Source organism: Lepus europaeus, chromosome 5 (assembly GCF_033115175.1).
Source record: "Lepus europaeus isolate LE1 chromosome 5, mLepTim1.pri, whole genome shotgun sequence".
Lineage (NCBI taxonomy): Eukaryota > Metazoa > Chordata > Mammalia > Lagomorpha > Leporidae > Lepus > Lepus europaeus.
This window is the reverse complement of record NC_084831.1, coordinates 35,387,179-35,409,723: the sequence shown is the minus strand read 5'-3', so window position 1 is coordinate 35,409,723 and position 22,545 is coordinate 35,387,179. Positions and strand designations below refer to the sequence as shown.

Below are 22,545 nucleotides of genomic sequence, written 5' to 3'. Positions count from 1 at the left end.
TCCAAGAGGGCAATAGGGGAAGGGGGAGAGCATGGGCTCTAGGTTTGGACGGAGACGAACAGCCCAGAGCAGGCTGCTTCCTATCTTTAAGCACTGGTTTCTCTGCTACAATTAGAGCCATCATTGCTATTATGAGGGATGAGTGAGAGGTGGACATGGCACTCAGCATTTTGGTAGCAAAAGCAGGCCCTCAGTAAACAGTGGTAGCTGGGACTATATTCTCAGAACATCCTTCCTCTTGTCCATTCCACCACAACTGCCTCAACCTCATGGCAGTTCTGTGAGATATCAATCAATTGCATTCCAAGTGGCTTAACCACCCTCAACAGCCAGCAAAGTCTCCCAGGTATTCACAGGCAGCACCCACAGTACAAGTGAAGCCACATCAAGGCATTCTGGGGCTCCCCCAGGGACCTGACGGTGGCAAGCAGTCGTGCAGAGCATGGGGACTGCTTCAGACACGGGACAGCAAAGCTACCCTAGGCCTCAGTGAGTCTGGGCCAAAGGGTGGGGGCACCAATATGTGTGGTAAACATGGGCAAAAGGGGGTGTGTCTGCCCACACCATCCAGACTGAGCACGCGGCACGGCACAGGCTCTTGTCCTGGAGGAGGTGTGTATCTGAGCATATGGGATACAACGTCCCCTGCCCTCCCAGCCAGCCCCCAGCTCATTCGGCTCTGCTACCAACACGGCCAGCACTGAGAGCTGCAAAGACGACAGAGGGGAGGAATGGTACCTGAGCCTAGCGTCTGTCCAGCGGAGTCAAAGGAAAGAACCACTGAATCTGCAACACAAGAGGACAAGTTCATTTCTTTCTTCTTCTTGCAGTAAAAAAATAACAAGCTCCCACTGCCTCTGCCCCAACCCTCCCGAGGAAGAGACACCAGGGAGGGAAGCCAGCCAGGCAGACAGCTTCCTGGCTCATGCCACCCATCCCCGGGCCAGCAGGCCCTGCTGGGCCTAGCACCCCACACCTCCTGCCCCCAGCCGGAACATCTCAGGGCAAGGGCAGCCCCCAAATTCTTCAAGGGGGCACACAGATTCCTTCCTTCTCCTAGTAAAATTAAAACAAAGCAAAATGAAACTTGCCTCCTGCATCTGTTAAAGCCATTAACACTTCCCCTTTGACCTCTCTCTTTCTAATATTCACATGTCCAACTGTTTATTATTTCAAAGGCAGGAAAAACACTGCAGTGAGGGAGATGGGAGTACACAAAACGCATGCCATGAGGACCTACGCAAGCCCTGCAGGAGAATCGAGGAGGGCCTGAGCTTGCACAGAGCCCAGGGGAGAAGGAGAAAGGGGTACCTACGACACTGTCACCCTTTCAGTCACTCACACGATCAGCAAATATTCACTGGGCACTTACTATGTGCAGAAAACTACACCGTGACCTTGAGACACTGCAGTAAGAAAAAAAAAGCATTTTTCTACCTTCAGGATCTCCCTGCTCTCAGGAGAGGAAAGGAAATCAGGGGCCAAAGAAGAAACGTTTAGAAACGTTGAACTAGCAATGGACAGAATGCAAATGAAAAGGGAGTGCTCTCAAAGTCTGTGTTGGGAACCAGACCAAGGAAGAAGGGGAGTGGGCACTAGGGCGTCCCAGGCAGAGGGGGCCAGGTGGGGGCCAGGTGTGGGCCTGAAGCAAGACCAGGCCTGGGCGTCCGAGCCACAAGACCAGAACATAAAAGCAAATGAGACAGACAGCACTTCTCTCTGGGCCTTAATAAAGGGGCTGCTGCATGTGGCTGAAGACTGAATCTTCCACAGCATTTCTGCAGGAAGCACTCGGACTCCAGTGTGGCTATTTCTTATGACGAGAGCCAAAGCAAAGTGATGGTAAAAGCCAACGAACAATCCAATGACAAGGGGCACCAGGATGACATCAGGCCCAAGACAACCCAGGGGACCCCAGACTTAAAAGGGATCAGATTCAAAAGGCTCCCTCACGACCAAGGTATGACAGCTGGATGCATGCAGGACCAGGGTGTGCAGCCACATTCCCACCCTGGCATTCTCCAGATCCCAGTGTGTGTGTGTGTGTGTGTGATTTTCTCTCACTGCACGTGGAAACGCAACACAACAGTTGTCACATCTGTAAACAACACTGCAAGCTCATCCTGAGAGCTCCCTGTCTCCATGCCTGTTCCCACCACTAGACGACATGCTCCTGCTGTACCCCGTTACCATACCCAGCACCCATTACCATCACATCCCTGGCACTAACGACTGCTGAAAGATGAATGGACTGCAGAGCTGCAGGCAGCCCTCCATCAGTGTTTTCTCTGAGAACCATGTGCACTGCAGGACATGGCTTCCACTGAGGACCCAGAGACAGATACTCTGTACCTCCCAGGTGAAGGCAGGTCTACATGCTTTGAAAAGCACCAAGAAAAGGGGAGGTTGCCATCTTTTCACAAAAGTGCAAAAGCACAACTGGGACACTTGGCTGAACCGAGAGGGGCGACCACCCCATCTCACACAATGTTTACCTCCTACAGATTCCCCTGTTCATCAGCATTTCTCACATCTGTTTCCTCTCAATAAAGGAGAAGCCTGTCCCCTGCCTCCCCCGACTTAGAAGAGCTATTGAAGTACAATTTATCTAGCACAAGACTCATTCGTTTAAGTGTACAACTCAATGCCTTTCAGAAAGCTTGCAGAGCTCTGCAACCATCACCACAATGCACCTGCAGAGCAATTTATCACCCTAACAGACCCCCTGGGCTCATTCATTCACCACCACCCCTACCTCCAGCCCCAGGCTACCAAGCTGGTTTCCATCTCTGAGGTTTACTTCTCTGAAAATATAGCTGTCCCTTTTTGCTGGAACCACCCTTTTTGCTGGAACCACACCTCTGCCTCCACCTCAGCCCAGTTCTATCCATTCTCTACACCAATTAGTCCAGAAAGCACAGCAGACTGCATCGGGGCTCCTGGTTAAAATCCTTCAGTGCCTTCCCACAGCCTGTAAAACAAACATCAAACTCTGGTATTCAAATTTGCTGCCATTTTCCCTGATCTGCCACGTCTCCTATCCCATGTTCCAGACACGCCAGACTACACGGCCCCACAGAGATGTGCCTCCCTGTGTTCAGACACCACCCGTGCTCTTTCTGCCTATCTGCGTGAAACACTCCCCCCCCACACACACACACTAGTCCATTAAGACCCACCTCAACCAGCCCCTCTTCTTCTTTTTTTTTAAATAAGGAATTATCTCCTTCCCCTTAGTTGTTTTGTTTTGTTTTGTTTTGTTTTGTTTTGACAGGCAGAGTTAGACAAAGAGAGAGAGAGAGAGAAAGGTCTTCCTTCCGTTGGTTCACCCCCCAAATGGTTGCTATGGCCGGCGCACTGCGCCAATCCGAAGCCAGGAGCCAGGTGCTTCCTCCTGGTCTCCCATGCAGGTGCAGGGCCCAAGCACTTGGGCCATCCTCCATTGCCTTCCCAGGCCACAGCAGAGAGCTGGACTGGAAGAGGAGCAACCAGGACAGAACCCGGTGCCCCAACCGGGAGTAGAACCCAGGATGCCGGTGCCACAGGTAGAGGATTAGCCAAGTGAGCCGCAGCGCCAGCCAGCCCCTCTTCTTGAAGCCTCCCCTGCAGAAGCGGCTTGCTCTCTTCTTCAGGCCACTGCTGCAAGTCTACTGCAGCATGGACCACACCAAATTCAAACCTGTGCCCCTTCTCTCCTTCCTCACTGAGCTGCAGCTTCCCCGAGGACTAGGACATGGAGACTCCGATGCCTAGTTCACTGACATACAGAAAATGGTCAACATGTTTCAAGAACTGAGGAATAAACTAGTACACGTCCTTGCTTTCTTCCACAGGTGGTGTTATCTGCGTGTTATTTCCCAAGCTCGGCACTGACGGCAGCTCAGTTCAAGTCAGTCCTGAGGACCTCTCCTGGCACTGCCCAGGGCTCCGGGCCCAGTCTCCCCGCAGGAAGATAGAAGTGCTCACAGGGGAGAGAGGAGAGCACTCCTGCAGGAGCTCAGGCGTAGGTTCCCGAGGAGCCGACTGCTCAGATGAGCGACAACAAAGAAGCATCTTCACTCCTTACTGCAGTGCGACAAGCAGTTTTCTACTTGCAATTTACCTTCTTCGCATGCACAAGCAGTCCTGATATGACCCTCCTTAAACTTTCATCAAAATGCAAAGAAAAAAGACTGAGACATGAGACTAAAAAGACCAAGTGCCTACAGTGGTTGTCCCTGGGTGATAGGATTATAGGTGATGTCTTTTGGTGGCTTTCCTTATTCACTGTGCTTCGGAGAGGCCACTTGGCTCCTACTTTTCATCCCTGAGGTCATTTCATGCCACTTAAACGTACCCCCACCCCTAAGTGGACCAGACTCCCCCTCCCCTTCTTCCCTCCTCCCCACAAATATTGTCAAGAGCCAGTGATGCGCCAGGCCCAGGGCCAGATAACAGAAAGCCGGGGCTGAGTGAGGCAGCAGAGACGAGCGAGCAGGTGCGTGCACAGAGCTGGGGGGTGAGGAGGGTGAGTGCGGGAAGCAGCACGCACTGGTGGTCTTGGAGGACAGGACAAGCCTAAGTCTTGCAGGCAGAGGGGGGCTGCCGAGAGCAAGGCCCCAAACCTAAGCGGACACAAGTGAGAGGCTAGAAATTCCAAGAGGAAGTTAGTGACACATTCATGTTTTGTGTCCGTTTTGATGAATCTTGCTTTGAGCACTGAAGGCACAGACTTCAGAAACGGTTTGGCCATTCATTATTTGTGTTTATTCTGAAGGATGTGAGATTATTTTAGTTATAAACCACTCTGACGGCTCACGGGAAAACTGAGCGTTCCACAAAGTGAGGCGTTTGCTTTGCAAAAAACAGAGCAAAGGACACGCAGACTTTCGCCTCTCGGGCAAACAAACGCATCGTTTTCACTCAGGAGCTGCAGGCTCCAGCTGTTTCTGGCTCGCAGGCCAGAGGCAGCCATGTGGTGTGCTACACAAATGACCAAACAGAATTCCAGACCAAAGCACAACAGAGCCTGGCTGCACATGGCTTTGTTCAATGAGGAAATCTAGAATTTACTGGAAATCTTTTATTATGGTCAGATGTTTCCTGTGTCTGGTTTTTGAAGCGGAATAAGAGAAATATAAAGAGAACGTGAAGAATGGGCTCAGTCTTTCTGGCCACTGGAGTGGTTTCCCAGGCATGAGCTAGGAGGGCACCGGACGCGCTCCACGCTGGGGCACTGCCTGTCACGGGACACTCACCACATCTCTCCTGCCATCCCCTAGGAATAAGCCCTCGAGATGAAAGAATTTATAAGAAGACTGTTCCCTCAGGCAGCTCACAATCTAACAGGTGAGATAAAAACACATGGAACGCTAAGCATGACACACAGGAAGAGGAAAAGGAAGAAGGACACTGTCCATTAATTTAACAGCCAATTATTGACCAAATGCTACACGGCAGGCTTAGGGAGACAACGGTAAGTAAGAACAAGATGTTCCTACTCCACGGAATTTATTTTTAGGCAGGGAGATTTTGTAAAAGTACAAAAAGTGAACAAAATAATTTCTGACAAACCTAAGAGCTATGAAGAATATTAAGTCCTGAAATAGGTACCATGGGTAGAAGCACAGGCAATAGTAAAGTGTTTCAAGGTTTTCTTTTTTTTTCTCTTTTTTTTTTTAAATGTTGATTTATTTAAAAGGCAGAGCAAAAGAGACAGAGATCTTCTATCCACTGGCTCACTCCCCAAAGGCCTGCCAAATAGCCAGGGTGGGGCCAGGTCAAGTCAGGAGCCAGGAGCTCCATCCAGGTCTCCTGCATGAGTGGTAGGGATCCAAGTTCACAGGGTGCGCAACAGCAGGCAGCTGGATGGGAAGTGGAGGCAGGACTCAGACACAGGCACTCTAGCACAGGATGTGGGCCCAACCACCATGCTACAATGCCCTGAGGAAGTCCAAGGACAAGAGTTCCAGGCAGAAGGAAGAGCAAGTACAGCAACCTCACTAAAGGGAGAGGAGGGCTGTGTCGCCAAGGCACAGAGCACAGGACGCACAAGGTGGGAAAATGAAGGCAGAAAGGAAGCCAGGAGCCAGGTCTGCAGGGGCCACACAGGCCCCAGGAGACACCTGTGTTCTAGGTCAACAATAAGAAGCCCTTGCTCAAAATCAGCTAACAGGATCTGATTTACATATTTTCTGACTGACATACAGTTACACATATTTATGAAGTACGTGATATTTTGACACAAGGATACACTGCATAATGGCCAAGTCGGACTAACTAGCATAAACTACTACTTCATTTATCACTTCTTGGTAGCAAAAATAAAATCCTCTCTTAAAGCTTTTTGAAATCTTGAATGTATTATTGTAAACTACAGTCAACCTGCCAACCACAGATACTGAAACTCGCTCCTCTTATCTGACTGGAACACTGTACCCACTGACTAACCTCCTCGCTGCCCTAGGCCCCTGGGCCCACATAAAATGAACATAAACTTTGGCTGCTCTGTGGGAACCAAGCTGATGAATCTGGCAACAGAGTAAAAGGGAGGGCGGGGAGGGAGGCTGAAGGCAGCAAGACTGATGAGTAGGACTTGACGCTCCGGATGAGAAGTGAAGCCACCATGCCCGCAGCCACAGCCACAGAGGAAAAACAGATGGGTGCCAAAGACACCGCAGGGGCCAATGCTGTGGCATACAGGCTAATCCTCTGCCTGCAGCACCTGTGGCATTCCATATGGGCGCTGGTTCGAGTCCCAGCTGCTCCTCTTCTGATCCAACTCTCTGCTAATGACCTGGGAAAGCAGTGGAGGATGGCCCAAGTGCTTGGGCCCCTGCACCTGCGTGGGAGACCCAGAAGAAACTCCTGGCTGTTGGCTTCGGATTGGCACAGCTCCGGCCACTGCAGCCACTTGGGAATGAACCAGCAGATGGAAGACCTCTCTCTCTCCGTCTCTCTCTCTCTCTCTCTCTCTCTCTCTGACCGTAACTCTGCCTCTCAAATGACTTTCAGATAAATAAATAAAATAAGCACACACACATTGGAAAGCGGAGAGACGCAGGGACTTAGGGGCCAATGAGACGAGTGACAGATAAGAAAGGAGGATGGTCAGAGCCAGAGTCTGGGCTTGGGACAACGGGCGTGGCCTGTGCCCAGTGCACACGACCCTGCCTGTTCTCTGGACCATGGGAAGTGGCTTGATCTGAGGGAAGCAGTCCCTACACAGACCTCCCCTCTCTGAGGCGGACCAGGCCAACCCCGTGGAGATCTGAGATGCGACCTCTGGGAGCTGGGGGCACTGGTGAGATGCAAGCAGACAAGCAGAGTGGTGCCTGGGAGGCTGTGGGCCGGGCTGGAGGAAGAGCCACACTGGTGGGGGAACATCAGAGTGAAGTCACCCTCTGCTGCTAAGGACAACAGGACAACCTAGGGGAATGGCTGCCTGAGACTCACCTGTGCAACACACACACACACACACACATACACACCACCACCACCACCACCACCGCACGGGGCCTGCCTGTGCTGAGAGTCTTCTCCCGTCCCTTGCTGTCTTGGAGCTTCCTTGGTCCAAGTGGGCTCAGTGCTGCCTCGCGGCCTCCCTGCCCTCCTGCTGGTTGGCTGAGAGGGCACAACTCGCCCACAGGCTCTGACTCCCAGAAGAGGTCCCACACAGACCCGGGCCTGAGCCTCGTCCCCCAGTCCAGCTTCATGGAAAGACACCCAACTGTGGGGGTTTAGTGGCCCATGAACAGACACTTTCTTCTTCATTTTGAAGATTTTTAAAAAATTTATTTGAAAGGCAGAGTTACAGAGAGAGAGAGAGAGAGAGAGAGAGAGAGAAATCTCCCATCCACTGGGTTCACTCCCCACACGGCCGCAAAGGCCGGACACTTTCATGCCTATGTGACTAGAGCCTAGATCCCGGCGGGGGCACCTAACCTCCCAACCTCCAGCTCAAAGAAACAAAACCTGAGTAAATGAGATACCTGAAAACCTAGAGAGAAAGAAAGCCTACGGAGAGAAAGGAAAACTCACCGTTAATTTACAGGGATTGGTTGTATGCAAGAGAAGGGAGTGATGTAATCCAAGAAATGGCAGAAGCAGGACAGGGTGAGAACCGATTACCAGAGGGAGCACTGAACTGCGGGAAGGGTGGAGGAAGCTGAGGGCTGTAAAAACCCCACAGCATGACTCTTGGGAGCGCACCAGAACTTGGGGGTGAGCTGGGACTTGAACAACAGCTCCACTGTGCCTAATTTCTAAATTTAACTTTATCATAGATGTGTGTGTATGGGGGAAACCCTATAGAGTACGTCTAGAGTCCATGGCCTGAGGGCGGGGTTTCCCCTCTGAGTGAATGAGTGGACAATGTAGATGCAGGAGACATCACCTCAAGAAGTTTCTGAGGCTTAGGGTTAGGCCCCTGCCAGAGACACCAGCATCCCACAGGGGAGCTGCTTCTAGTCCCAGCTGCTCCACTTCTTGCCCAAGTCTCTGCAAATGTGCCTGGGAAAGCAATGGAAGATGGCCCAAATGCTTGAGCCCTGTGCCCATGTGGGGGACCCAGAAGAAGCTCCTGGCTCCTGTTTTCAGCTTGGCACAGCCCTGGCTGTTGCGGCCATCTGAGGAGTGAACCAGTGGGTGAAGGATCTCTCTCTCTCCCTCTCTCCCTCTGTAACTCTGCCTTTCAAATCAATAAGATAAATCCTTAATAAAGAAGAAAAGAAGTTGCTCCACAGGTTTATTCTGTTAATTCAACTTACTGAACAGTTACTGCCACTAAGTTCGAGGCTGTACAAACAGATCCGACATCATCCCTGACATCAAGAGTTTAAGAACTCTTGTGACACGAGTACATGCATCAGAAGCCCCTGGAGGAGTGGCTGCAGGTGCAAGGTAGGGAGCTGCTTATGGAGAGAAGCAGAGCCCGGGTGCGGGAGACGGCACTGAGATGGCCCAACAGGACGGGCCGCGCTGGGAGGGTGGGACCAGCTAAGGAAGGCACTGAAGCGTGGCTAGTGAGGGGTGTGTGGTTTCAGGAAGGAAAAATCACACCTAACGAATATATTAGGTTTTCTTTCAGGAGGTAAAAACGCATGTGACTAAAAGGGACCCAGGCAATACAATCCATGAAGACTTTCAAAAAAAGGCCTTGACACATCAAAGACTGGTTTTTAAAAAGTGAGTCACGGTGAGACTGAGGAAGAAACTGCTATGTCATGCGGGGGAGACAAAAGGCACCTGGTTGAGGCTCGGCACCTGCGGTGGGACCAGGAAGTCCGGGAGGAGCAGGAACTCTGCAGGTGCAAGGGAGGAGGGCGGGCACTGCTCACAAACCCCCGTGCAGAACTGAGAGGGACAAGGCAGAGCGGGTCCGGAGGCTCAGGGACACAGGGCAGGTGTTGGTACAGCTGCCCTGGAAACTGGGAAGGAAGCCACTGAGGCTGAGGGGCACTGGTTGAGGCACAGTGAAACTGGTGGGCCAGTGCGGCCAAGTACAGAACAGAAGGAGGGCAGGGGCAGGGACAGTGAAAAGCCGGCACCCCCCAAGAGGTTGGCGCGGGGCCCACACAGGTGATGACACGTGGCCTGGTGCACACCAAGCGACCCAAGCACCAAGGGGCTGACCTGGGCTCTGTGGATTTTTCCCACTGCATGACTCTGGGCAAATTACTTAATCTTGCTGAGCTTTAACCTCCTCATTTGTAAAAATGGTAGCAGAAGCCCCAAATCCCTTTCCTGAAGCCCCTGAAACCAGACAGCTAAATGCGTAAAACACACGCTGTGCAACACCACAGCCGTGCCCTGAGGTTTGGGGTGGCGTCCTGTAATAAAATATTAGTATTCTTGCTAAAAGTTCAGTTTTTACACTAAATGGGACTACAAGTAAATTCCTATCATCCTAGGTCAGATTTTGCTGCTAAACAACTTTTGATACCAATCCTGTGGGAAGAAACTATTTAAGGTTTCTGGGGTTCGTATGTGCAACAAGGGTGGAGCTGCAACAGGTCCCACTGCGCAGGTGGCTGTGAGGACTCACACAGCACTCAGCACAGTGTATGGCAGTGGTCTGCCCCCCGGGCAAGGGGGGTTGAGACGTAGGGAGGGATGGAGAAAGAACCAGGGTGAGAATGACAGCAGAAGGGTAGACCAGATGTGCTCAGAATACCCATTTAGGAGCCTGGATTTTGTCGACTGACAGGAGAGGGAGTACGGAGAGGCATTATAAAGTTCTTGGCAAGTTAATGACATCAGCAGGTTTGTGTTTCACTGTGGCACATGGAAATGGAAGGAGGCAGCTGTGGTCTGAGTGTCCCCCAAAGGTGCACGTGCTAAAGGCTGGGTACCAGGGTGGTGGTATTGGGAGATGGTGTGGACCTTGGCAGGTGGGGCCTGGTTGGAGGACTTAGGGGTGTACCCTCACAAGGAAGTCAGGTATGCCTCATGGGCCCTGGTTAGTTCTCAGGAGAGGACGTTACAACAGCCTGAGCCTGGCCTCACCCAGTCTTGCTCTGGCTTGTTTGACTTTTTTTTCATTTGTATTTGAAAGGCAGAAAGATCTCCCATCCACTGGTTCACTCCCCAGATTCCTGCAACAGCAAGGGCTGGGCCAGGCAGAAGCCAAGAGCCCAGCACTCAACCCAGGACTTCCACATGGGTGGCAGGGACTTCTGGAAGCTTCAGCTGCTAGCTCCTGGGGTGTGCATTAGCAGGAAACTGGACTGGAAGCGAGCAGCCAGGACTGAAACCAGGCACTTTGACATGGATGTGGGCGACTTAACTACTACACCAAACACCCACTCCTGCCTTCCTGTGTGAAGCTGTGATCCTTCCTCTGCTCATGCTCCCTTGGCTGCCCCAGGCCCCTCACCAGAGCCTGAACCATGCAGGCTGCGTTTTCAGCCTCAAAAACTCAACTAAACAATCTCTTTTTCGCGACAGCAGCCTCCCCATATATTTTGTTACAGAAACAAAAGGCTAATACAGCAGCCAAGGCCTTACAGGAGAGAACTGTAGTGAACCAGGTGAGAGGATGAGGGTTGAACATGGGGTTGTTGTCCAGAGAACAGAGAGGAGGGGATGAGGTGTCAGGGTGAAGGTTCACGGAAAATGGTAGAGAGAACACAAGGGAGCAGGAACACTGCAGGAATAGATGGGCAGCAGTAACGTGCCACTTAACAAAGGAAGGATCACGCCAAGGGCTGAGAAGTAGTCTCTAGATTTGGCAACTAGGACACTACTGGTGACCTCAGAGCAGGTTCAAGTAAGGTGGTGAGGAAGGAGGCTCTACAGGAGCCAGCATTCAGTAATAAGTAGGCCTTCAGTGCTTCTCCACTCACTGCAATTTGAATGAATGATGTGCTATGGGTTTAGGTGTAGGGACAGAAAAGTAAGATAAAGTGGCTGGTGCTGTGGCGCAGTGGATGAAAGCCCCAACCTGCTACACCAGCATCCCATATGGGCACCAGTTCGAGTCCCAGCTGCTCCACTTCCTGTCCAGCTCCCTGCTAATGTGCCTGGGAGAGCAGCAGAAGATGCCTCAAGTCCTTGGGCCCCTGCACCACACGGGAGACCTGGAAGAAGCTCCTGGAAAAAAAAGAAAGAGAAAGATGGAAAGAAGGAAAGGAAGAAAGAAGGGAAGAAAAGTAATGTACAGATTGCCTGACAGCTTCATTTTCTCTGTGATGTGCCACGTGGTCACTGGCTGTAGAAGGAATTCATCTTCCAGTTGGAAACAGTAGGTCTGCGGTGGTACCTGGAGTAGCATTTAGGATGTGGCTTGGTACGTCCAGAACCACATTACAGAGTGCCTGAGTTTGAGTTCCAGCTTTGCTTCCGATTCTATCTCCCTGCTAATGCACACCCTGGGAGGCATCTGGTGATGACAAGTACTTGTGTTCCTATCACTTACTTGGGAGACCTAGAGTAAGTTCCAGGCTCTTGGCTTTGGCCTGGCCCAGCCTCAGCTGTTGAAGGCATTTGAGGAGGGAATCAGCAGATGGAAGATCTCTGGGTATCTGTCACTCTATGCCTTTCAAATTTAAAAAAAAATTAACTAAAAAAAAAAAAAAAGAATAGATTTAAGTAGAGGAGGGTTGGAAAACATTTTCCATAAGTGGCTAGGAAACATTTTAGGTTTTTTTTTTTTTTGAAAGGCAGAGTGGATAGTGAGAGAGAGAGACAGAGAGAAAGGTCTTCCTTTGCTGTTGGTTCACCCTCCAATGGCCGCCTAGGCCGGCACGCTGCGGCCGGCACACCGCACTGATCCAATGGCAGGAGCCAGGTGTTTCTCCTGGTCTCCCAGGAGGTGCAGGGCCCAAGCACTTGGGCCATCCTCCAATGCACTCCCTGGCCATAGCAGAGAGCTGGCCTGGAAGAGGGACAACCGGGACAGAATCCGGCACCCCGACCGGGACTAGAACCCAGTGTGCCGGCGCCACAAGGCGGAGGATTAGCCTAGTGAGCCGTGGCGCCGGCCACATTTTAGGTTTTGTGGGCCACTGAAGGTCCCTATCACACATTCTGCTGGATTTTTGCTCTGTTTTGCTTAACATTCCATAATAATGCAAAAATTATTTTTAAGTCACAACAGACAAAAACAGGTGTAGCTGGATTTGGCATGGGAACCACAGTTTGTAGGCCCTAAATTAGTTGACCTGCACCCTCTCAACTCCCCCAGAATGATGGAGAATGCTACACACGTATACAAAGACAAAAAGAACTGGAGAGAAGACACCAGCAAGAAAAGTTTAGAAGCAAATAAGCTAGAGGGACTCAGAAAATCCAAGAAAGCTGACCCCAATGCTGGCAGCGAGGAAAGGGCAGCTGTGATGTGAAATGCACGACAGATCTCCCTGGAGACTCCATCACTGGCAGCACCGGTGCCACTGGAAGTGGGAGTGAAGATGATACCACAAACAAGACATGACGTCCTTGAACAGGGGCTTGCGGCCAAGATCAGCAAGGTATGAGACAAAGCACCTAATTTTAAAACAGGCACTCAGGGCAGGCATTTAGCCCAGCAGTTAAGACACCAGTTACAATGCTCACCTCCCACACTGCAGGACCTGAGCCGGAAACCTGCCTCTGGCTCCTGACTCCAGCTTCTGCTAATGTAGACCCTGGAACGCCACAGGTGATGGCCACAGTACTTAGACTGAGTTCTCAGCCATGGTTGGCATTTAGGCAGGGAATCACTGAGATGAAACTCTCTGTATCTCAAATAAATAAAAAGTTTTAAAAACAGACCAAAACAAATGAAAGAATGAATGCAACATGGAAAAACAGAAAATACATAAGTGGATGGAAACAGAAAAAAATTGAAATTAAAATTCTCAGAATAATTTTTGTTTATGAAACTGGTAGAGAATGTGACTTTTTATAAAAGATTTATTTTGTTTATTTGGAAGGCAAAGTTGGGGCAGGGGGAGATGGAGATAGAGATAGAGAGAGAGAGAGATTGATTTTTATTCACTGGTTCATTCCCCAAATGGCTGCAACGGCTAGGGCTGGGCTAGACCAAAGCCAGGAGCCAGGAGCTTCTTCCAAGGTCTCCCACATGGGTGGGAGGGGCTCAAACACTTGGGCCATCTTCTGCTACTTTTCCAGGAGTATTAGCAGGGAGCTCGATTGGAAGTGGAGCAGCCAGGCTGCTAACTATATGGGATGCCAGAGTCACAGGTGACAGCTTTACCTGCTAAGCACAATGCCGGTCCCAGAGGATATGATTTTTATGAGGGTACTTTAAGTGAACAAAAAGAAAAAGAACCCTTGAAAATTAAAACATGACAGCAGAAATAAAAAGGACTGGAAAATACACTGAGAAAATCTCTCTGGATATAAAACAGAAAGAGATGGAAAATTAGAAAGAAAAGAATTTTTAAGAAAGATTATTCTTAAGTGTTTAACTGAAAAGTGATCCCTGTTAAATATAAGAGTGGGAATAAGAAAGGGAGGAGATGTACAATTTGGGACATGCTCAATCGGACTTGCCCCAAATGGTGGAGTTAGAAACGTGCCAGGGGATTCCAATACAATCCCATCAAGGTTGCATGTACCAATGCCATCTCACTAGTCCAAGTGATCAATTTCAGTTCACAATTGATCACACTGATAGGTCTAAGAGTCAAAGGGATCACACAAACAAGACTAGTGTCTGCTAATAATAACTGATAGAATCAAAAAGGGAGAGAAGGATCCAACATGGGAAGTGGGATACACAGCAGACTCATAGAATGGCAGATGTCCTAAACAGCACTCTGGCCTCAGAATCAGCCCTTAAGGCATTTGGATCTGGCTGAAGAGCCCATGAGAGTATTTTAGGCATGGAAAGCCAAGACACTCTGGGGGGGAAAAAAAACTAAATGAAAGATCTCTGCAAGTGAGATCCCAGTGGAAACAACAGGGCCATCAAAGAAAGAGGTATCTTTCTCTGAAGGGAGGAGAGAACTTCCACTTTGACTATGACCCTGTCGGAATAAGATCGAAGTCGGCGAACTCAAAAGGCTTCCATAGCCTTGGCAACTCATGACTAGAGCCTAGGGAGATTACTGACGCCATAAACAAGAGTGTCAAATTGTTAAGTCAACAACAGGAGTCACTGTGTACTTACTCCTCATGTGGGATCTGTCCTTAATGTGTTGTCCAATGTGAAGTAATGCTATAACTAGTACTGAAACAGTAATTTACACTTTGTGTTTCTGTGTGGGTGCAAACTGATGAAATCTTTACTTAATATATACTAAATCGATCTTATCTATATAAAGATAATTGAAAATGAATCTTGATGTGAATGGAATGGGAGAGGAAGCGGGAGATGGGAGGGGTGCGAGTGGGAGGGAAGTTTTGGGGGGAGAAAGCCTTTGTAATCCATAAACTGCACTTTGGAAATTTATATTTACTAAATAAAAGTTAAAAAAAAAAAAAAAAGCAGTGGAAGATGGCCCAAGTCCTTAGGCCCCTACACCCACGTGGGAGACCCAGAAGAAGCTCCTAGCTCCTGGCTTCAGATCAGTACAGCTCCGGCCATTGCGGCCATCTGGGGAGTGAACCATTGGGTGGAAGACCTCTCTCTCTGTCTCTACCTCTCTCTATAATTCTGCCTGTCAAATAAATAAACTAAATCTTAAAAAAAAAAAAAAAAAAAAAGATAAGAGGACTCTTGTTGAATTCTTTATTTAGTGGAGGGTTAAGCTTGTGATTATAAAATAAACTGAAAGCATATCATTTTAAAAATTAAAAGAAAAGGCCGGCGCCGTGGCTTAACAGGCTAATCCTCCACCTTGCGGCACCGGCACACCAGGTTCTAGTCCTGGTTGGGGCACCGGATTCTATCTCGGTTGCCCCTCTTTCAGGCCAGCTCTCTGCTATGGCCCGGGAAGGCAGTGGAGGATGGCCCAAGTCCTTGGGCCCTGCACCCGCATGGGAGACCAGGAGAAGCACCTAGCTCCTGGCTTTGGATTAGCACGGTGTGCTGGCTGTAGCAGCCATTTGGGGAGTGAACCAACGGCAAAAGGAAGACCTTTCTCTCTGTCTCTCTCTCTCACTGCCTACTCTGCCTGTCAAAAAAAAAATTTTTTTTTTATTTTTCTGCATTAAAAATAAAATTAGAGTACCAGTCTTGAAAACATGTCTGAAGGTAGGAGTTTCAGAAAAAGAGGAGGGGGCCGGCACTGTGGTGGTGTAGTGGGTAAATAGTCAGCTGCAGTGCTGGTATCCCATATGGGCACTGGTTTGAGTTCTGGCTGCTCCACTTCCAATCCAGCTCTCTGCTATGGCCTGGGAACGCAGAAGAAGATGGCCCAAGACTTTGGGTCCCTGCACCCATGTGGGAGACCGGGAAGAAGCTCCTGGCTCCTGATCAGCTCAGCTCCATCCATTTTGGCTAACCGGGGACTGAACCAGCAGATGGAAGACCTCTCTCTCTCTGCCTCTCCTCTCTCTGTGCAACTATGACTTTCAAATAAGTAAGTAAATCTTTTTTAAAAAAGAGAATGAGGAAAAATATGGAAGGAATAAATACTGAAAATAATAATTCAATAATATTTTCCAAGGATAAAAGGGCTTGAGCTTGAGATTGAAAGGGCTGAGTGCCCAGCACAGCAAGGAAACACCCCCCTACCATAGCATCATGAAATTCCAGAACACACAAGCTTCCAGGGAGAACAGCAACAAACAGATTTTAAGAATCCAATGTGAGGGGAGGGGGAAAACACTGTGGTATAGTGGGCTAAGCCTCCACCTGCAGTGCCAGCATCCCATATGAGTACCAGTTACTGTCCCAGCCACTCCTCTTCTGATCCAGCTATCTGCCTAAGGCCTTGGAAAGCAATGGAAGATGGCCCAAGTGCTTGGGCCCCTGTACCTGCATGGGAGACTGGAAAGTAGCTCCTAGTTCCTGGTTTTGGATTGTCCCAGCTTCAGCCATTACAGCCATTTGGGGAGTAAACCAGTGGATGGACGATCCTTCTTTCTATCTCTCCCTCTCTGTCTACAACTCTACCTCTCAAGTAAATAAATAAAATCGTTAAAATAAATAAATAAATAAAGTAGGGGCAAGTCTTTAAAAATACTGAGGTATAATGATTTCTAGCACAGAATTCTATACCCAGCTAGACTATCCATTAATATGAGAGCAGAAAAAAGACATTTCACACAGGTAAGTTCCCAAAAATTTACCTCTCAGGTATCCTTTCTCAGGAGATTAGTACAAGATGAAGTAAATGAAAACAAAATACACAGGACCCGGGAGGTGAGCTACAGCCCGAGAGGGTGATGGTGACAGAAGGCTTCCAGACCATAGCTGTGCAGCTGACACTGGGGGTAAGCCATCCAGAGCAGAGCATGGGATCAAGCCCCAGAGACACTTCTTCAAGAAGAGACTCATCAACCATCTAATGTGTCTGAACATGTGCAGAAGACATTGACATAGTTAGGGATGATTTATGCAACTGCAATTTGATGAGGGTTGAATAAGGATAAATGCATACAAAAAAAAGCAAACAAAGTTTTGTGTTTTTTCACTTTAAGAAAAATACAATGTGTAGTAAAAAAACCAATGACTGTGTTATCCACGAATAGCATTTTCATAATCATAATATATAGACTAAATACTGCTCTAAATTAGGAGAATGGGAAGATGGACTGCAAGGCTGTGGCAGAGGACAGACGAGTATGACAGTGCACTAAGCCTTCGTCTCCCACTGTAGAAAGTCAATAGGTAATACCCTAGACAGGAAAACTAAGGATAAGCAACGTCAGCTTGTTTTTTAGATAATCTGGAGGTGAGAATCTAGCAAATCTGCAAAAAGACTTCAAAGTGGATAAACAACTTGTACAAGATTTTCCCAGCCTTCAGTGACAAGGCTTCAACCTAGTTGGTGTGGTTCCCTAACTTATGCATCATATATATACTTACCAACAGGACCCCAAAGTGTCCACTAGAAACACAGACACCTCGGGTATCATCACATCCTACTCAATGCCTTACTAAATACTGCTTCATGTTATTTTATGATTGTCTTACTTATCCAAATGTGACCCACCAAAAAGATTTAATAGAAAAAAAGATAATTAAAAGACAAAACAACCAAACGTGTGGGCCTTGTCTGGACCCAGATCCAAAATGCTAATGAAGAGGCGTTTTTAGGATACTTTGGAGATGAGAGGATAGTAAGGAACTATTGTTGAAGTGAGAGGATAACATGATGACTATATTAAAAACAAGCTCTGTTACAGTGTGCACTGAAGTGTTTATGGATACAATGACACGATCTCTGGGATTTGCTTCAAAAATCCAATACAAACTTTTAAAAACCCAAATAATGAAAAAGGCATGAATCTCTTGAGAGCAGGACCTGTATATGCCGGAGACTGCTGGACAGGATGACAGTCTCGAGTCATCTGCCACATGGCATTCCTTTCCTGCAACTGGGACAAAGATGGACTTGCTAGGCTGGTGCTAGAGGACACAGCACCATTCCACTCTCAAGAGAGAATGTGTGGGCCAGCGCCGCAGCTCAATAGGCTGATCCTCCGCCTGCGGCGCCGGCACACTGGATTCTGGTCCCAGTCAGGGCACTGGATTCTGTCCTGGTTGCCCCTCTTCCAGTCCAGCTCTCTGCTGTGGCCCGGGAATGCAGTGGAGGATGGCCCAAGTCCTTGGGCCCTGCACCCGCATGGGAGACCGGGGGAGGCACCTGGCTCCTGGCTTCGGATCAGCGTGATGTGCTGGCCACAGCGCGCTGGCCGCGGCGGCCACTGGAAGGTAAACCAACGGCAAAAGGAAGACCTTTCTCTCTGTCTCTCTCACTATCCACTCTGCCTGTCAAAAAAAAAGAGAGAATGCATGCAAAGACAGAAGAAAAACAAGTGGCACCCAACAAAAACAGTTTATGTTCTGTGCTAAGAAATTCTGCATGCCTATTAATTTATAATCTTCCTATTAACAAGGAGAGGGTAGGGGTCAGGGCTGTGGCATAGCAGGGAAAGCTGCCGCCTACAGTGCTAGCATCCCATAAGGGAACCAGTTTCATTCCTGGCTGCTCCATTTCTGATCCAGCTTCCTGCTAATGTGCCTGGGAAACCAGCAGAAGATGGCCCAAGGCCTTGGGCCCCTACACCCACATGGAAGACCTGGAAGAAACTCTAGGCTCCTGGCTTTGGAGCAGCCCAGCTCCAGCCATTGCAGCCATTTGGGTGTGAACCAGCAGATGGAAGATCGATTGATTGATCTCTCTCTCTGCCTCTGCCTTTAAAATAAATAAACAAATAAATCTTTTTTTAAAATGCTGAAAAAAAGGGAGGTGGTACACAGCTCTCAGTGTCCCAGCTGAGAAATGAAAAGCTGTAATAGAAGGTTGGCACTGTCAATCATCTGAAGTATTAGAAGAGATGGCATGGGGAGAGTAGAATCTTCACACCCTGTTGGGGGGGATGGAAAATGACACAGAAGCCTGGGAAAACAGTCCACAATTCCTCAGCAGCCTAAACACAGGATTCTCTTATGACTCAGCCACTCTACCACCAGGTATATACCCAAGAGAAATAAAAACACTATGTCCACATAGAAGCTTGCACACGAACATTCACAGCACAGCTACTTATCATAGTCAAAAGGGGGGGGGGGCATATCTCCCTCAGCTGACAAATGGGTAAACAGAATCTGGTATTATCCCATAATGGAATATTGGGCCATAAAAAGAGATGAAATACTGGGGCCAGTGTCAGGGTTAAACCACTGCCTGCAACTCCGCCTTATGAGTGCTGGTTTGAGTTCAGCTTGCTCCACTGCCAATCCAGCTCCCCACTAAGGCATCTGGGAAAGCAGCTGTGGGAGATCCAGTTGGAGTTCCAAGCTCCTGGCTTCAGCCTGGCCCAGCCCTGGCCACTGTGGCCATTTGGGGGAGTGAACCAGAAGATGGAAGATTCATTCATTCATTCATTCTCTCTCCCCCTGTAACTTTCAAATAAATAAATATTTGAAAAAAAATAAAGAAATTACATATTGATACAGGCTATAATATGATGAACCTTGAAACATAATGCTAACTGAAAAATGCCAATCACAAAAGATTACATAATACTGTGTGATTCCATTTGTTTGTAATTTTCAGAGTAGGCAAATCTATGGTGATGAGAAAGATTCGTGGTTGCCTAGGGCTGGTGGTGGTTGGGGAAAATGGGACAAGACTGCAGACAGCCATAGGATTTCTTTTTGGGGAAATGCAATGCTTAAAATCAACTGTGGTGACTTTTGCACAACTCTGTGATATACTAAAAACCTTTGAATTTCGAACTTTAAATGAGTAAATTGTTATGGTATGTAAATTATATCTCAAGAATGCATGCACACAAAGAAAGGAGTGGAAGGCCGGTCCCTTCTCCACCAGGGAAAGTTGCCCAGGGTGTGGTCGCAGAGGCTGGCCCTGGACAAGTCTCCTTGGCTGGCCTCACAAGGAGCGTGGCCTTTACTGTTTGGGGGAAGGAAGAGGAGAAAACAGTGAAGAAAGCAATTACTTACTCCTTAATATGGAACTGAGGAGAAAATAAAAGGACTTTAAAAAAAATGGTTTGTGACCTTGGCACAGTATTTTTTTTTTTTTTTCCTGACAGGCAGAGTGGACAGTGAGAGAGAGAGAGAGAGAGAGAGAGACAGAGAGAAAGGTCTTCCTTTGCTGTTGGTTCACCCTCCAATGGCCGCCGCGGCCACTGCACTGTGGCTGGTGCACCGCGCTGATCCAAAGCCAGGAGCCAGGTGCTTCTCCTGGTCTCCCATGCAGTCATTTGGGAAGTGAACCAGTGGATGCAAGACCTCTCTTTCTTTTTTTCTTTTTCTTTCTCTTCTGTTTATATCTCTATACCTATATCTATCTCTATATGTCATGTTTCCTTTTTTTTTTTTTTTTTTTTTTTTTTTTTTTTTTTTTGACAGGCAGAGTGTATAGTGAGGGAGAGAGAGACAGAGAGAAAGGTCTTCCTTCACCGTTGGTTCACCCTCCAATGGCTGCCGCGGCCGGCGCACCGCGCTGATCCGAAGCCAGGAGCCAGGTGCTTCTCCTGGTCTCCCATGGGGTGCAGGGCCCAAGCACTTGGGCCATCCTCCACTGCACTCCCTGGCCACAGCAGAGAGCTAGCCTGGAAGAGGAGCAACCGGGACAGAATCTGGCGCCCCGACCGGGACTAGAACCTGGTGTGCCGGTGCCGCAAGGCGGAGGATTAGCCTAGTGAGCCGCAGCGCCGGCTGGCACAGTATTTTTAATCTTTTATTCAGCAACTTATGTAAAAACAATTGTTTTTTTAATTTAGTGCTGGACAAACCACTCCCCCCACCCCAATCTTGGCGCAGAGATTCTCACATAACAAGACTTTCGTGTGCCTCTGGTAGGCTTTGAACTCGAGGCTCACGAGTGTGTTAGACTAATTCACAAGGTACTGGAAGCTTTGAGTTTGTTGACATTTGTAAGTCAGGGGATTTGACATAAAAATTCCGATTCCCAGCTTCTCTTGAAAAACAGGGAGAGTCTGACAATAGTGAAGAGAGCTTTTCTTATTCAGCAAGGGTTAAGAAGCTCTCTTTAGAAACTGATATCCAAAGCACTCTTGGGGTGAGCTCTCCTCCAACACCAGGGAGGAGAGTGCCAGTGTAGGAGCAGCACCCAGAGGAAGCACCTCAGGCCACAGCCTCCTGCTGCTAGTCTCTCTCCTAGTGCCTCTAACTTTTCTTTGGGGCACTTGCTGCAGATGTAACTGAATGTTTGTGTTTAAAGTTGGCTTCCCCATCTGGATTGACAATTCCAAGACACTTAATATCTCTTTCAAAATGCAGTAGCCCCTCCTATCTGCAGATTCCGTTCCCATGGTTTTCATGCCCAGCGGCCAACTGTGGTCCAAAAACATTGCATGAAAAACTCCAGAAATAAACAAGTTGTTAAGTTTGAAATTGTGTGCCATTCTGAATGCTGGGGTGAAATCTCACACGATTCTGCTCCACCAGGCCCTTGGATGTGAACCAGCCTCTGCCTGGGTACCCACGCTGTGCCCTAAATATACTGCCCACCAGCTAGTCACTGAGTGGCCAGCCAGGTAACAGGTCAACAGGCACAGTGGTGCAGTGTTTATGTCTCAGTAACTCTTGTTTTACTTAATAATGGCTTCTAAGCACAAGTGTAATGATGCTAGCAATTCAGCTATGCCAAAGAGAAACCATGAGGCACTTCCTTTAAGTGAAATGCTCAAAGTTCTCAATTTACCAAGGAAAGAATAAATGTTGCAGTTGCTAAGATCTACAGTGAGAAGAAATCCTCTATCCATAAAATTGTAAGGAAGAGAACAATGGATATGTGCTAGTGTTGCTATCACACTCTGAAAGTTATGGCCATAGCACATGACAAGTGCTTAGTTAACATGGAAAGGGCATTGAACTTATGGGTGGAAGACACGAACAGAAAACATGTTCCAACTTGTTATGAATGTCATCAACCTCTTACTGTGCCAATTTCTTTTTCTTTCTTTCTTTTTTTTTTTTTTTTTTTTTTTTTGACAGGCAGAGTGGATAGTGAGAGAGAGAGACAGAGAGAAAGGTCTTCCTTTTTGCTGTTGTTTTACCCTCCAATGGCCGCTGCGGCCGGCTCATTGCGCTGATCCAGAGCCAGGAGCCAGGTGCTTCTCCTGGTCTCCCATGCGGGTGCAGGGCCCAAGGACTTGGGCCATCCTCCACTGTCTTCCCGGGCCATAGCAGAGAGCTGGACTGGAAGAGGGGCAACCGGGACAGAATCTAGTGCCCTGACCGGGATTAGAACCTGGTGTGCCGGCGCCGCAAGGCAGAGGATTAGCCAGTTAAGCCACAGCGCCGGCCTTACTGTGCCAATTTCTAAACATTTTATTTATTTATTTGAGAAAGAGAGAGACAGAGACGAATAGAGAACAGCTGTCCAATCTCCAAATGGCTATGGTGGCTGTGGCTACGGCTGTGGCTGGGCTAGGCAGACCAAAGCCAGGAGCAAGGAATTCAATCCAGACCTCCTACATGAGTGGCAGGGACTGAACCACTTGAGCCATTGC

General features: G+C 48.6%; 1 protein-coding gene across 5 annotated transcripts in view; it reads right to left on the bottom strand.

Moving 5' to 3' along the window:
• The window catches only part of ST3GAL3 (ST3 beta-galactoside alpha-2,3-sialyltransferase 3), a 233,531-nt gene that overhangs the window by 141,368 nt on the left and 69,618 nt on the right, over positions 1–22,545 (bottom strand). For 3 of the 5 annotated variants that reach the window (XR_009865916.1, XM_062191125.1, XM_062191123.1), the window contains exon 3: positions 739–786. The exons of the other annotated variants lie outside the window; for them this stretch is intronic. Coding sequence is in view for 2 of the 3 variants with exons in the window: in XM_062191125.1 (XP_062047109.1) it covers positions 739–786 (48 nt within the window). In the remaining variant the exon portion in view is untranslated. The remainder of the gene's footprint in view (positions 1–738; positions 787–22,545) is intronic. 5 annotated transcript variants of the gene reach the window in all.